Raw genomic sequence first — 16,741 nt, forward strand, 5'->3', positions numbered from 1 at the left:
TAAAAACATTTTCTACATATTCTCAGTTATGAATCCATATAAGTCGTGATCATAGCTGAGAGACTCTGAGGGAGGCATAGAATAATTTTTTTGACAGTTGGCCAAATGTTGCCATCTCAAGCAATCATTGTTTTGAATATTAAAAATCCTAAGTAGGTTACAACAACAAATAAATGCGAGCAATCAGTAAATTCTGCAAAGCTTTGCTGTATATTTTTTTTTCATTTTAATGTACTTGAAGTCCTGCTGTAGTACTACTGCACACGTATTTGCTGTATTTGAACTTTGCACGGGATTGTGTTAGGACATGCTGTGTTTGTCGTGCTGTTGTCTTAGCTGCTGAGGGCTGTTTTCTCTGCAGTGCATGCTGGGATCAAGTGCCGGGGACAAAGATGTTTGTGTGGAATAGCCTAAGCTCTGGAGAGTGCAGCTCTGAGACGGCAGAAAGTAGTTAGACGAGTCTCTGAGGCCCCCACTGCCACGGCTTACCCTTTGTTACGCTCCTGCTCTCTCACTCGCACACTCCCTCCTCTGTCACCTGCTTATGCGTGGAGCAGTATGTGAACCGTCAGCAGTAGGAACAGCTGTTTTTTATGTAAGAAAGGACCTTGGCTGTCCAGGAGTCTCGACTGGTTTCGTTGCTATTCCCCTGCGGGCAGTCAAAGCGGCTTACCTTCCCTTGGACTCCCACTGTCTGCTGGTAATCGGGGATTATCACAAGGTCTGGACTGAAGCATACGCTTGTGTCATGTCCTTCATCTAATAACGATGCATCTATGCACGCTAACATAATAATTCACCAACTGCGCTGTTGTTCATGTGATGTTGTTCAAGCAATGTTCGTGCAATCCCAGGCTTTTCGCGCATGGGTGACATTCACACAGTCAGGCTATATACCATACAGGAGCAACTGTAAACTACTGTAAACTAATGGGCTCTCTCCTTTAGTGCCAAAGGCTTCTAATGGATCCTTATGTCTTTGGTACATATGCAATACACATCAGATTTTCAACAGGTGTTTGAAACATCTTAACTTTCAGCTATTGAATCTCTATATTCAACCTCTCACATTGGGAGCAAATGTAGTATTGGTTGGCCCTTAGGTTCCAGTTGCTCTGATGTGTTCTACAGCTGTTCTCTGAAGTTTCGTCTCATCCAGCGGCATCTCACAGCTTTGCAGACGTCGGATTAAGTGACATATTGTGTTAAGGCCCGTCTTTGTGCAGCGGAGACATCAGGAATAAGGCTTCTTGTTGGGCTCTTGATGCACAACAAAGACCTCAAGCTCTTAATGTCTTCATTGACCCAGTTATTTGCAAAACATTACTAACTGTCTCCAGCGAGTGATGGAAGCATGCCAGTACATGATGCTCCAGTGTGGTCAGCTGAGGGTGTAGCACAAAGCAGGGAGGTCAGGAATCCTGAGTCCCCTTAGCATACGTGCCTGAGATCACCACTGAACCCGGTTCTGAATCTCGCTGGTGAAGTGTACCCATCTGGAGAACGGATGGTTTGGAGAGCTTAACGTTACAGGACAAACAGGGAAGCGGTTTGAGTCTACATCCTTGGAGTAAACATCCTGCCAGTACTGACAGATCTCTCACAGCGGTTACATGTGATGACCACATGGCAGGAACGTGCAAGCTCCCAGTCTGTGCTCGGTTCTGCTCTCTGTCAGAGGGAAAACATAGGCTACAAGTTGAACCGGAAACTTGCACTGTATGTCTACCATTTTCGTTTGCTTTATGGCTTCTCTCAGCAGAGAAAGCTCTATGATTGGTATTTGGGCTTCCCTACTAAAGATCTTTATAAATTGAGTGATAAGTTACTATTCTTATGTTGACCTTCAGAATTTAGAACAGGCTATGTTATAGGTCCCAACTGTTCTGTAGCTGTGGGAAGGAGGTGCTATTGCAACAATGTGGCCACCAGAGGGTGCCAGACTCCAAGGCTGTGTTGAGCTCGAATGGGTCAGTAAAGCCAGGCCCAACCACAAATTAACATAAGCTTCTGTGGTATTGCCAGAGAGACCCAAAACACTCACCCACCTTTTAATCTCAATCATTGCTGAACAGCCTGTTCATTGTAACCGATTTTCATTTTAATTAGTGTGGTATGGTAGATGCTTCATTTTGACAGCTTGGTCTACTTACTCCAACCATTTGTCTCCGCTCTGGCATGAACCGCACATGTAAAGCAGGCTGTTTATTTCTATATTTGAATGGGTTGAATAATTTGAGCAATCTGTCTTGAGTCATTTAAATGAGGCTGGTGATGGGTGCTGTGGGGAGCCTTTGCCCTACAACAAGAAAGAGGTATAATTTGTTCTAATTGTGAACAGGGCCTGTTTTGCTGTAGAGCTGAAATGCTAATGATTTTGTGTTAAACTTCTGAAGATAATCCATTTAACCCCATCTTTATGGACAGACATGATGCGATTTACCTGCCCCTCTCTGTGCCTCTCCTTTGTTGTGACAGATTGTCCATGTGTTCAGAGGGAGAGCGAGCTTCTAAGTGCTACACGTGTCGCTGGTGTAAAGTTCGCATACGTTCACAGAATTTGTGCGTTCACTCTCCCTTTTCCTTTCTCTTCAGCTCATCGGAAATGCACACGCAGGGCACCTGCTTGTCTAATTGCTTTACGCAGAAAGACACACAATACACCGTATATGTGTCTGGGAATCCCAGGAATTCACTCTGCATTACTGTGTAGCCTTTATATTTTAACTGCCTTCATTATATTGGGTAGGAAAGATAATGCACCTTCATTTTTTTCCCACGTGAAGACCTAGGCTGTTTAGTTTCTTTTAATAATGAATGCCTGTATGGGACTGCGTATCGTGTATTCCGTGAATTTGGTAGTCTGTGAATGAAGAGGAAGTCGAGTTTTGCATGTCAGAAGCACAAGCATGTGTTGTGTTCAGGGAGGGGGGGTGGAGGGGTGGGGGTTTGGGTGCAGTATATGATGGGCATGAATACACTGGAGAGAGAGGGACGGATTAAAATGTGTGTCAGATGGGGCTCACGTCAGCTTATCTGCTGCCCATTCCATGCAAAGAACTCTTTATTCATGAGACCAGTTCACAGCGGGAGGTGGCAAGCAAGCAGGTTCATTTACTCCTGCCGGAGGAGGACGCTAAAAAAGCGTCCCAAGGATTATGCAAAAAATATAGTGTATTGACTTAATGTCCATTTCTTATGAAACGTGTGTAAATATCCATGCTGTGCAACTGCATTACCTTGTAATGCCAAGTACATGTGAATTATGTTTGGTTTTATCCGGAGGTACTTTTTGTCCACTCAGCTGTTCTGGAAGGATGGCTCTTCCTGCATTCCGTTGAAGGATATCTACAGCACGTGGCACTGTACAGGTGGAAACAAAAATCATGCAGTCATCATGTCATTATGCTCCAGTTATGACTAGTTTGCTCTGTGAAGTAGTGTTTAGACGTGCATATAGAACGTCTGATGTCTTGACGCTGCTGTCATTATGCTTTCATCTAGTGTGTGACTAATTTTTACTGACTTCATCACAACAGAGAGTCAGCAGCGGTGATATCACTACATCATGTGACTTACCGTAGGGTAGCACAGGCTTGATCTGGTCCCATTTTTTTCCACTTGCTCTCCGAGATTCCATGTACACAGGAGTTATGAAGTGGGCGGGAGAACACGGTGACGTCAATCACAGAACTGTCTCTTTAGACCCACAGAGCGACATATGGCCCAGAGGAAATCCCCCACACTAGTTATCCTGTCACTAATTTCCCAAAGGGCTTAGCTTGCCCAGGAAGGTGACGCACTGCAAGGGGCTACTTGGACCTATCCCAGCAGGCCTGGTGAAAATTCTGTTCCTCTCCAGAGGTAGAGTGGGGACAGCATTATTGAAGGGAAGAAAACATTTAAATATGCCTTATAAACTCCACTGCCAAGATGGTCAAGATCTGAGATGTAGGAGCAGAGAAGCCACGATAAACCTTTTTTTTTTTTTTTTTTATCAAGGTCTGATTTAATATCTTCCAGAATAGAAATTCATGTGGGAGAGAATTTGTTTTAGCTTATAATTCTTAGCCCTAGCAAGAGGGATCCAAGGGATTTTAGACAGTATGTGAGTCGGTTCCCGCCTTTGCAGAGGGATTGCTGTTTCTGTCTCTCTTAATGGGCCCTCTTAATGTAAACCTATTTATGGTGTCTATGCTCAGACCCAGTTAAAAGTTTTCTTAATTGAATTGCTTTTCCATGTCCCAAGCCCTTTTCTCTATGAAACTAATGCCCACAAACACCGAGCATATGCAGCACAGCACAGAGAAAGAGACCCAGTGCCCAGAACACACACACACACACACACACACACACACTGTGAGGTCACAGGGTGTTGACTTGCTGACGGAGAAGCTCTTAACCTCTAACTTAGATTGACAGGTATCTATGTCTAGTTTATACAGGGATATCTACTCTCACTGTAGCCTGTCAGCAAGGCTGACAGTGAGGCCCCGATTGCCCTGGAGTTAATCCACTGAACTACATCCATGTGATGGTCCCTGTCACACTTACATGCCAAAGTGTGCTTACACACAAGCCCAGATGTGCTGTGATGTCTGTGCAGGACACTAATTCATACAGAATAACTGACTTCTGCGTGTGCATGAAATGCACTTCCAGTGTCTGCCATAAATGCAATAGGATCTACACATCCGGTACACAGGCTGGTCTGTCTCCTAACATTAATAGGAATGGGCCTTTCGTTACCTGCTGTAATTGGTGCTGTAAAAAACCAGACACCTCTTGCATAGTGTATGTTTTCCTTTTTTTTTTCCTCACCAAATGAAGCACATTTACTGCATGCTTCACAATCCAGAACAGCTTCTGTTTTTTTTTTTTTTTTTTTCTCTGTGAGAACTTGAAAAGGTTTAGTAAAGGGATTAACCCCTGGACAGAACCTTGTCAGTGAGAATCAATTCATTAATAATTAATTAATTCGTGGCACTGTGTTTGGAGGATGACAATGGGATCCATAAGCAAGGGCTTCAGCTTCTACATAAATTCATATATCAAATCAACCCTACCCTCTTTTATGGATCTTGAGAGATACAGCGTGTCTGTCAAGCCATTTACAATACCATAGTGCTTGTAGGTATATTTGCAATGCATATGAGCTTCATCTGCAGAGAACCAATTTCCATTGATTGCAGTCTATGCTCATTTGTCTGTGGACAGACAATACACAGCCTTTTTTCTTTGTTCGATAATATGTTTGTTAAATAGGTGTTCAAAGAAATGGAAGGATGGATTTTAATGCATACATGGGATATGTAAATAAAGGAGCAAGGAGAAATGTCTACCAGGCATATCTGATCATCCTACACAGTGCACAGTTCTGATTATCCTACACAGTTCAGTCATCTGGGAGAGGGTGTATGAAACATCTTTTGTGCTGAATTATTGAAAAAGTTCTGTGGGAGATTTGAAAAATGCCCTGGGCTTTTCAGATCAAATAAACTCAATGGAAACATATAGACAAGACAAGCTTCTCTCCCATGTACTCGAGCACAGAATATGACTCATGGCTGCTGTAGTCTGTGACAGTAGACCTTAATAATCAGCCCATCAGATTTCCCCATCAGATTGTGAAAGTTAGTCTTGCACTGGGATGGCCCATTTGATTCCTTTAAGCTTTTTTTCCTGAGGCTCTGAGGACATTTCCCCTTTGGCCAGAAACTCTTCTGACCACATACAGCATTCTAGATTTATTATAAACTACGAACTGATAAGCTGAAACTACTTCTAGAAATCCGTATGTATTCTAAGTATTAGCATTCTGTACCATTCTGAAACAGTGATTTGTTGTGTGAAATTACTCTACAGACCAGAAGAATTATCGATAATTTATTGTTTTGCATGTTCTGTATGTAAAACTTATTTATTTTACAAAACTCCAGGTTGTTCACACGTGCAAAGCATGTTTTTCTGTAGTGTCAACACAATTTCCAATTAGGTTTGCCATTAAAATAATTTTTAGTGAACAATTTGGCTATATTACCTCACACAAACTGAACTATTGAGTGATCTGACACATGTAAGGAACATGGCTTTTTTGTAAACAAGTTCAGAGATGTTGTGATGTACTTGCTAGTTGCCCTCAGTGAACAAATGATGCAATTCTATTATTATTATTACATTACCCTATTACAGCAAATGTCATCTTCCTTTGTTCCTTCCTTGTTGGCTAAAATAGTATAATGCTTACATCCTTATTGGTTCTACATGTGGGAATTTTTACTGTTGTCTATAGCATGCTATTGGCCAAGATGAACAGGTGAAGGAAGAGGAGACTAATGGTGAGAAGTGTGGGATTTGTAAAGATGTAATGTGGAACAAGAACTGATATAGAGAAGGAGATGGAGAACTACAAAATGGTCCAAGTTTTGGCATTTATTTTGTGGCTGTATGAAATTGCATCCAGATTGTGTGTTTGATGTCTGATAGTCTGACAATGAGCCACTGGCAGTACTGGCACCCTGCCTGCACACTAGGGGGCACTGTTGCCCTCTAATTAAGGTGATTAAGATGCTTTTAAAAGTTACCGAGGGCCATTGCACCGTGCCACTAATTCACAGTGAGAGGGAAAGTTTTTAGGTCTGTAAATACTGTAACATGTTCTCTTGTTGTTTCTCACCTCATGTATCTAGTTAAAGGTAAAACACTCTCACAAAGGTGCAGACTGTTTTCCTGTAAATCACTGGCTGATATACAGTAGCCATACTTCCAGATTAAGTGGTTAAAACGGCCTATTATTGCACATTTTTGTGCTGTGTATGCATCAGCACTTTCCTCAGTCTGTAACAAGCTGATTTCTGTTTTATATAAAAAAAATTCTGTTGAACCACACAATGCATTCCTGCGGCCTTTTAATTGTTCTATGCTCTCAAACTGCCTTTACCCCTTTCATAAGCATATTCTGCTTACAATACTTAGACCCAAGGATTTTAATATACAGTAAGTAAATTACAGTAAGTAAGAGACAGAGAGAGAGAGAGAGAGAGAGAGAGAGAGAGAGAGAGAGCGCAAGTACCACCTCTGTCATTTAGATGAGCCAGAGGCCAGTGTTTTCCTAAAGTACTGTAGTTGTTGGCACTGAGCAAAAGGAGAGGATAAAGTACAGTGACTGCACAGAGCATGCCAAGAGTGAACCTGAGAAGAACCAAAGAGGACTGCATTGTTCTTCAATAAAACAATCCAACGGCCTTTTGGAAAGGGTAGAACAGTAGCTGTGTAAATTATGTACTTAGCAGACACCCTTTATCCACTGTAACCAACATAGGTTGCATTTTTCATGTATATATGCACAGTGTGTGTGTCTGTCTGTTACTGTCTGTTTATTTAAATAAATAATTTCCATGAAGACCCATGGAAGAGCCTGCCATATTACAACTATTTTAAGATGTGCTGCCTTGAGACATATACCAGAATGGGTGTTCACTGTTGGTGATGAGTCCTTTGGCTCTTCCCAGCCTCTGGGCAAGTCTCCCCCCACAGAAATCTATGTTCAGTACCCTGGAGACTCGGTGAGGGTATTCTTCATCTCAGTCAGCCCAAACTGGCGAGGAGAAGCTCAGCTTCCTCACCTCTTCCTCAGTGGCCACCTGCTTGTGTCTAATCCTCAGACAGCCAGATAGCCTGAAGCTTTCGATCCTGTGGCCACCGCTGGCTTGGAGCTCACACTGGGCAACTGCTTAAATTCTAATTACGCATAATTATCTAGGTCTGTGGTTGTGTGAGGTAATGCCTTTAGGTATTAAAAATGCTCATATTGTGTAACTCTATAATTCCTATGTTAAAAGCAGGCCAGCTGTTTGAAGATCATTTTTGAAGGGGGCTCCCCTATTCTCAGACACACAGAAGTCCTGTTCATATTCCTCATAGCAAGAGTGTGACACAGCATCACAGAACACTGGCACACTACCAGATTAGGCCAGGACTGGAACACTGGCTGCCACAAGTTAACATAATCTCTGTCTCGGCACAGAGGCAGGACACAAAAGGCATTCAGTTGTTTATATAGCCTGTCATACATGTGTTTTCATTGGGAACGCAACTCTTTCCGGTGTACAACAGAGTGCCCTTCAGGTGCAGACAAGCTTACTGTACCAAGTTCATTGGTGTTTGTTGGTGTTAATATAAATCTGTTTATGCTTCAGCATTTATAAACTATGATTTTTTTTTTATTTCTTGAACAGCCAGCACAGCAGAAGCTGACATGGAGAGATAGGATGCCTGGATACATCATCAACATCTCCTCCATCTTATTCATGGTAGGTCCCTTCCTTCCCCTCCTTCCCTCCATCATGCCTGCAACTGAATGCTGCAGTCCTGTGAGGCATGATTGCTCAACCTTGTAACAAATGCAGTTTGGAGTCTGTCTGTTACTGTCCTGCCATCATGAACTCTCTACCGCTTTTGTCTTCAAATCCCTTCTAATGACACTAATGACCTTGAAATCTCTATATGGCTTTTACATTACACGTCAGAAAGGCCCCACACCCATGCTGTCTTCATTATGTTACATTGTTGTCATTTTACAGATGCTCTTATCCAGAGCAACTTTTTATCCATTCATACAGCTGGGCAGTTACTGAGGCAATTGTGGGTTAAGCACATGGGTACAGCAGCAGTGCCCCAGCAGGGAATTGAACCAGCAACCTTTCTGTTACGTGCCATGCTCCTTACCACTGCACCATGCTGCTGTCTTCATGTGTCTGTACTTTCTCTCTATCCCCCATCTTTGCTGTCACAGTTTGGCTTGACGTTTTCTGCTGTGTTCGGCATCATCATCTACCGGATCACCACCTCGGCCCTGATGGCGATGAGCCCTGACCCCGAGACCAAGGCCAACGTGCGGGTGACGGTCACTGCCACCGCGGTCATCATCAACCTGGTGGTCATCCTGATCCTGGAAGAGATCTATGGTGCTGCGGCCGTCTGGCTCACTGAATTGGGTGAGGTGACTTCCTATGAGCTGCGTTCACCCTGTGATTGATCAGACATCCAGATCAAGTGCTAGTGCTAGTCTTTTTCCAGTTTCACCGATAAGTTCTGGGACATTATTCAGCACAAATGTAGTTAAAACTCATTCTTACAATAATCTGTGGGTTGTAATCTGTGGGTAAAAGCTTGTGAGTCCTGTGTAAAGCTGGTATGGGAGCAGGTAGCAGAATGCTTTCAGCTATGATGTCACTCCCTGAGAGTTATCTAGCATTGTTGCCTATGCAGCTAAAGGCAAATTTAGCCTAATTGGTAATGTGGCGGAGTGGGTTGTGCAACAAGAACATGGGCTCGGATCTCACTTGCATAGGTGTGGACTACTTTCACATTTGTCCCACAGACTCTGCTTGGCATGAGAACTGAGCATATGTGTGGTGAAATCCAGCTTTTCAAAAACAATTCTCATCCCATTCCTCACTTTCTGAGCAAACTCATAAACATCAACCCTCACTTCCAGACAGCACTTCTTTCCCTGTTAAACTCATTTCCCCTCCCTCCCGAAAATTCAGAATCCATCTCTTATTTTACTCTCTTTAGACTTATGAATTCTTGAGCAGGTTCATGTATTTTTGTCCATGGAGCACAGGAAAAACCACTCAACAATCGGCAGTCCTTGAGGTTTCATTAAAAGATACTTTAATAGATGAAAGCCTCTTGGGAACTCTGAAACATTTGTTTTACTTCCCAGTGAATAAGACATAAGCCATTTTTTTCATTTCTGCTGATTCCCAATCAGCATATGAACAATACAGTAAGATGCAGTGAAACACGAGATGTATTAACCTCGATCCATGTGCGCTTATCTAGGTCTGATGCAGTCATATAAATGATTTTATTAAACCGCTGAATGCTCCCATTTCCTCCAGCCATGCTGACATGTGTGAAGCGTGTATGTATTATTGCACTGTGTTTTACTGCTATGGTCATGTCAGCTGACGTTTTACAGACTGGGAGCAGCGGTGAAAGGCGGAGGCCGGAGTAATCCTGGAGGAGTTGCAGTGTGTGGTAGATAATAATGAAGGCTCTGCGTGGGATGCTTCAGGGCAGCAGAGAGGAAGGAGATTACACCCAGAGAGGGTGCAGTTAGAAGGGCTGAGCTGAGATGGAGGTGACATTAGCAGAAGGAGGGGAGAGACTGAGGAGGGTGTGTGGGGGTGGAATGCAAGTAGTTGAGGCTGAGGTGTGGAACGGGCGTTATACAAGAGAGGAAGATCAGTCGGCAGCGCAATATGTACATATTTTTTAACATTGGTCATAGATTTTGAATATTTTAAGATTTGTATGTTTCCTTCAAAATATGAATTGCCTCGAAAAAAATACATAATGGTGGTGGTTTAACTTTGAACCAAATTTGCTCTGGTGGTTGTTACAGGAAAAAAATACAAGCCTTGGTATTCAGTAATCATTGGGAAGCACCATATGTAGTCATTTGGCTAGGCTTTCTATATCGTAGGTTTTCAATGCACAGATACTCTTAACAATGCTGCATCACTTTAGTTGGGTATTGTTCACAATTTACAGAGGAAAGAGGGGTGCTGGGTAGGATGCAGACACAATGATGGTATAAGTTAAGGGGAAATGGTGGAAAAGCTGGGGGAGGGTGGAAATAACGTCTAAAGTTAAAAGAGGAACATTGACAAAGTAGCTTAACCAAAATCATTGCAGTATTTCTGTTTCGACCAGAGACAAACATCGCATTTCAATTTCTGTTTCTGCAGAGATTCCAAAAACCGAGAGAAGTTTTGAGGATCGGCTGATATTGAAGTCTTTTCTTCTGAAATTTATGAACGCCTACGCCCCCATCTTCTACGTGGCATTTTTCAAAGGAAGGTAGGCAGATTCCAGCTGTCCCTCTGTGAAAACGACTGGTATGAATGGTAACATTAAGCTAATGGAACTTACCTGCTCATTTCAGGTATTTGCACAGTTCTTGTGCTGCGGTAGCATTTTTGGTTTAATGTACACGTCTGTATAAGATCCGATTTGAGTTTGTAGGTTTTCACTGGTATGCTTTTCTTGGCTGACCAAACCAGAGATACGATATGTGTGTGGGGGGGTACTAATCAGTGTAAAAGCATGTGAAATGAATGGGCGTGTAGATGAATGAATGGGAGTAGGTGTACATGGAACTGAGGTCGGGGGAGTAAAAGGCAGGATGGATACATATTGTGAGAAAACTATGATTCACAGAATACTGAGAAGCATCATTGAATGATTGAAGAATTTCTGATGTAAAGCGTTCCTCACAAGCCTCATGCAAATCCATCTGTATCTCCTGGACTGGAGATCGCATGTGTGCTATTCTCCTTGCATGTGAATGGAGACAGATTAGGTCTGATAAAGTAAACCAGACAGGAAAGGCACTGCGGCACTCTGGCACTGTAAACAGAATCTCAGAGGCATTGGCTAAGATGTAAACATCTGGTCGCCCCCACACAGAGAAAATAAATGTGTAACAGCCCCAGAAACCAAACCAAGCTCCTTTTCAATTGTTTGTGGAAGTAAAACGTTACCAAACAAAGCCGTATCTCTGCGTTTGTTCTACCAGATTCGCAGGCCGCCCGGGGGACTATGTCTACGTTTTCAATGACTACCGTATGGAGGAGGTAAGCCGGCCGCCTCTTGTCTGTTTTCACTGGCCTGCTGATGACCCTTTAAAAGGGTTGTAACCTCTCTGACACTCGTGTTTGTGTGGGTTGTCAGTGCGCACCGGGGGGCTGTCTGATCGAGCTCTGCATTCAGCTCAGCATCATCATGCTGGGGAAGCAGCTGATTCAGAACAACATCTGCGAGATTGGCATCCCGTGAGTATCGTACCCCACCTCCCGGTCCTTTCCCCCAAACCCCCCATCAGGAAATCTCCTTCTGTCTCCTCTAATGCACAGTCCTATCCTTTTTGAGCCCAAGTTTATGATTATTTACCAATCCCAGCCAGCAGCGTGTGTTAGTGTTTAAGTAACTGGGCTGGTTACCAGGAGGTTGCAGGCTCGGTTCCCAGGTAGAAGATTACCGCTGTAGCCTTAGGCAAGTCACTCTGCCTGAATTATTTCAGTAAATTTCCAGTCCTATAAATGTTTAATATGTAAAATATACAGTAAAGCTCTGTACATCCGTTGAGTATGTGAGTAATCATTTACAAACTGCATGTTTTATCCATTGTAGGGGTTTTAAGCATTTTTATTTCTCAAACAACAATGCAGTTTGCCATGTTTTCCTTGGCACGCCCTATCCAGTACCAACGGACTCCTGATGTATAGCAGTGTAGTGGAAGCCTCACCAACAGATGGTCTCCACTCGGTACACTGACATGCTCCTAATAAGATATGTATTGGCTCAAACTCCCATGGGCTAGGACTGCTATAGCCATCCCCAAGTGTCTGTAGTTTCTGTTCTCATGTGTCCTGTGCCAGCAGCTACTTTAGGAAGGCCCTGGCCCTAGTTGCTGTTTGGGGTGGAGGTGGTATCAGCTCTTTGTGTGTTCTTGTCTGTCTGACCATCTCTCTATCTCATAATCACTCTTCTCTGCTGTCTGACGCATATTTAAACCCCCCCCCCCCCCCCCCCCACCACCACCAGCACCACCATACACACACACACACACACACACACACGCACGCACGCACGCACGCATACACCCCTTCATGCCTTCTCTGTCTCTTTTACTGACTGTCTGACTGATTCTCTCCGACCTCAGTTCCTCAAATTCCAAATCACATGCCTACACAAGTGACATACAGTTGTGCTATGGAAGAGGTGATATGCAAATTGTGACTTCTCAGTTTGGGAAATTACTGAGCTGAAAAGGGTGCTGCAGTTGTCTCTGCTGTTGACAGTTCATATGACCACCTGTCAGAGTACACAGCCAATGGTAAAGCTTCTACCAGGTGAGCTCCTATTAGCATTCTAATGACTGGGTGAGGCTTTGAGCAAATGAAAACAGCTCTTTACCTGTCATTCACTTAAGTTGCCTTTTCATAAGCTGCTAAGTGCTTGTGCAAAGAAAAAAAAATGGCACATCTAGTTGGAGGCAGTGTGAGAACCGCATTTTCAGACACTTCCAGCTGTCATTCTGTGACATTTATTACCTATCTGCTTAGCAGTTTGCTTAATTCAGAGTGGCATTTTAAAACAATATATAATTTTCATGAATAAAGCAGGGTATTTATAGGAGCAATTCAGATGAATTACCTTGTTCAAGGGTATGATGGCAATACCCTACCTAACATAAGAACCTGTAAACTTTGACCTACAGCTCCTGAACCACTACATGACACTGGCATAGACTCAAATCAGAGCTAATGAAATAAAATTGAAGGAAGTGACTTATTTTTATTCCCAAAATGTTAATATATCATTTTGTATTTTCATTTTATACAACTTTATTGATGGAATTTGCTCTGTGTCTGTTTTTTCTCCCCTTTTTTCTTGGAGGAGTTTAGAAATGTCTTTGATCACACTTTTGTAAACATAACAGATAATACAGAACATCGATTGCAACATCAATGCATTGGTGTGGAGCAAAAATAAAATCTTAAATTTACCTGTGTTTTTGAAGTTTGGAGGTGTGTGAGAAGTGTAGAGAAATAGAATTTTAGAATTTTTTCTAAAACACTATTCATACAGATCTCCTCATTTCCATGAGACTCTGGCTGCAGCTGCCGTTCATGTGTTCCAGTTTAAATTACTGTTTACAATAACTGTACCGCATTTATACTGTTCCCACAACATATGCCATCAATCATTTATTGGCATCATTTCTGAGAAAGGTTGCGAAGAGGCCAACATCTTTGCCCTAGTGGCACTTTCCTCTGTGCCTTCTGATCTTTCCCCAGTTGGTATGTTTGTGCATTTACCTACAGACTTAATGTACAAGACTATATTTCCCTTTTAATAGCCCTGCCAAAGCTTTTTTGTCTTGGCAGCCACAGTATGAAACGACACTCAGTGCTCCTGTGTTCTTTAGCTCAGTATTTTCTCATTTCAGATAACCGAGAGAGTTATGTGAGTACATGGCTACACTTGTACTAATACACAGACTATGTCTGCCAGCTTGCTTTTTGCTGTAATTCACAACAAGCAAATTCTGTAATGATGGCATCTGTAAAGGTTTCACAAAATAGTTTAAACTGGCATCTTTATTCTTACACATGTCCAAATGTGTATCAAGACTCAAAAACTTTGTAGCTCCGTTCTAACATTCTAACAAGGTTATTGGTATTGATAACCTTGTGCTTAAACTTTCTTTACAAAATAGGTTCGGTTTTTGCACATTTAGCCTTTTAAATTAAATAACCACCGATTCATATTTAAATTAAATACTCCACCAATTCTTTCACTGATATCACTTATTAAACTACAAATAGTAGTTAAATGTGATTGCCAGTATAAGACATGCATTGCATACAGTACGGCCATAGTATTCACCATTTTCAGAGTCCAGACTTCTGAAACAGCTGCTCTTGAGAAACTTTTTCTCTGAACCTATGCGCTCTGTCGTGTTAAGATCCATCCTGCTGTTTATCTTGGAATGTGTCTTATACCATGTTCTAAGAATGACAGATTGCTTGGCTTGTCATTCGATCTGTAGCATCTGTTTGAAACCCTTTCCAGGTTGTGAAGTTACCAGAGAAGGAAATCAAGGCCATTCTTGCACAGTGTCTTGGTCAAGTTGATCCAAATTATGTCTTATTTTTTTAATTTACTATCATTACATGTCTGTGGAGATGGGGTTTATGTTTATTTACAGCTTGAATTGAGTAAAAACTTTAGGTCATTCCATTCAAGATTGTTTCTGAGAGATTTTTTACTCCTTTTCTGTTAGCTCTTTATCCCTTTTCTCAACTGGCCCATTCTTTGTAGATTGGTTTTTAAGGGTGCGGCCAAGTTGCAATCTAATCTGACCCTCACTATGAAAAAGCAAAAAGTTCAAACAGATAGGGTGGAGCAGGTGGGGCCAGAGGCAGGGAGCAGGATTCAAACTGGTTCCAGCCTATATCTATAAATACTCATCAGTTCAGAATTTCAAGTTTGGGAGATGTGCATTGAAACGCAGCAGTATAAACCCAATGTGACAGGACTCAGCCGAGCTGGGGCCAGCATCTCCTTGAGTGCTCTCTCAGGAGCCACAGGGAGACCTGACCTAAATCTAAGAAATAAGCTCTCCAGAGCAGGCCTTCTTCCCTGCCCCCATTGACCAACACTGGACATGGACATTGATGAAATGTGTGTCTATGTGCGTGCATGTGCACGTGTTTGTATATGTGTGTGTGTGTGTGTGTGTGTGTGTGTCTGTGTGTCTGTGTGTGTGTGTTTGTGTGTGTGTCTCTGTGTGTCTCTGTGTGTGCACGTGTATGGGTTTTTCTGAATGCAAATGTCTTTCAACAGCTGTTAAACGAGAGCTTTAACATGGACGTTGGAAAGCACTCACAACACAAAGGAACAAATTAAAAAGTAATGCGGTTGGGAAAGGGCTGTACCTTTGAAGTATAAATAATGCAAGCTTGCATTTAGTCGTTTTTATTGGAGGTATTATTAGGCAGCAGGGATATGGACCACACGGCCCATTTCTTCCAATGTGTTTGGCCTTTAAAGCCAACATCATGTGAAATTCTCCCAGTGTAGGCCTTTTCGCTCCTGTCTTTATTGCCCACTTTTCATAAAAAAAATTTCTTTCACTGTGCCAAGTGACATTTTGACATTATGGCAAGTTTTTTGCTTCTTTAACCAATAGAACTGTTTGGAAACTGTTCACCTCTTTAAAAAGAGGGAATACAGCATACCTTACACATGTCATACAGTTTTGCAGTTATAATCATACGGAATTCATCTTTAGGGTGAAACATCAGGCGATTTGTGGTAGCACTGCTACAGTGTAACTACTTAAGTTTTCTCGTGGTAGTGTCATCTCACAGACATGGCAGTTGTTCTTTTTAGCTTGCCGTTCCTCTGCATTTGATTTTAGTTTGATCTTAAGTCAAATTGCAAACATGGAATAATCTTTAAAAATGTCTCCTTGCAATCTTAATTGTAGTCTTTATGAGAAATTTTGAATGTGAAATTAAAAGTAGTTTTGTCCCTCTAGCCAATTCACTGTTATAAGCATACAATGACGATTGTGATTTTCTGATTGGCTTCTGATTCCTTTTGGGTACAGAAGGCTAAAGTAACACATAGGATGTAGCTATGCAAACCAACTCTCTGCAGCCTTTGACAAAATGGCTTCTTCATGGCACGTACCGCACATTTGGAAACATTGTGGTATCACTCTCAAAGTAAAGGTAGAAAGCACTACTACCTGATGAAGGCTGACATGTGTGGTACATTCAGTGCCCTGAGGTTTCACTCTCAAAGGTTTTGAGATAAAAGAAGAGAAGACTATCGAGGTGTGATCTGAAAGAAAAGATTTTTCACTGTTCCAGTTAAACACCTTTATAAAATTTCCCATGTGACTGTCATCTGAAATAAGTTCTGACTTTGCAATTACTCTCCTGCAGAACTTAATATGTTATCAGCTATATGGTCCCAGTTCATGTTATTCAGTTCATCTTTATCGCATGCACCATTTGGCTCTTGCCTCTGAAATGGGGTGTATCGTAACATCAGGTCCAGGAGGAACAATTTCGAGATAACGGTACCCTCTATCTACAGAGGGCCATGTGCTGTAGGGATGTACTGCAGAACCACTCTGCTGGGTTTTACA

The 16,741-nt window shown here is 42.3% G+C and overlaps 1 protein-coding gene across 1 annotated transcript in view; it reads left to right on the top strand.

Annotated features, from left to right (window-relative positions):
• Nucleotides 1-16,741, top strand: part of LOC118770707 (anoctamin-2-like) — a 42,518-nt gene that overhangs the window by 14,114 nt on the left and 11,663 nt on the right. The window contains exons 16-20 of the mRNA XM_036518474.1: nt 8,238-8,312; nt 8,795-8,996; nt 10,761-10,872; nt 11,591-11,648; nt 11,746-11,846. Of these exons, the coding sequence (XP_036374367.1) occupies nt 8,238-8,312; nt 8,795-8,996; nt 10,761-10,872; nt 11,591-11,648; nt 11,746-11,846 (548 nt within the window). The remainder of the gene's footprint in view (nt 1-8,237; nt 8,313-8,794; nt 8,997-10,760; nt 10,873-11,590; nt 11,649-11,745; nt 11,847-16,741) is intronic.

Source organism: Megalops cyprinoides, chromosome 23 (genome assembly GCF_013368585.1).
Source record: "Megalops cyprinoides isolate fMegCyp1 chromosome 23, fMegCyp1.pri, whole genome shotgun sequence".
In the NCBI taxonomy this organism is placed as follows: Eukaryota; Metazoa; Chordata; class Actinopteri; order Elopiformes; family Megalopidae; genus Megalops; species Megalops cyprinoides.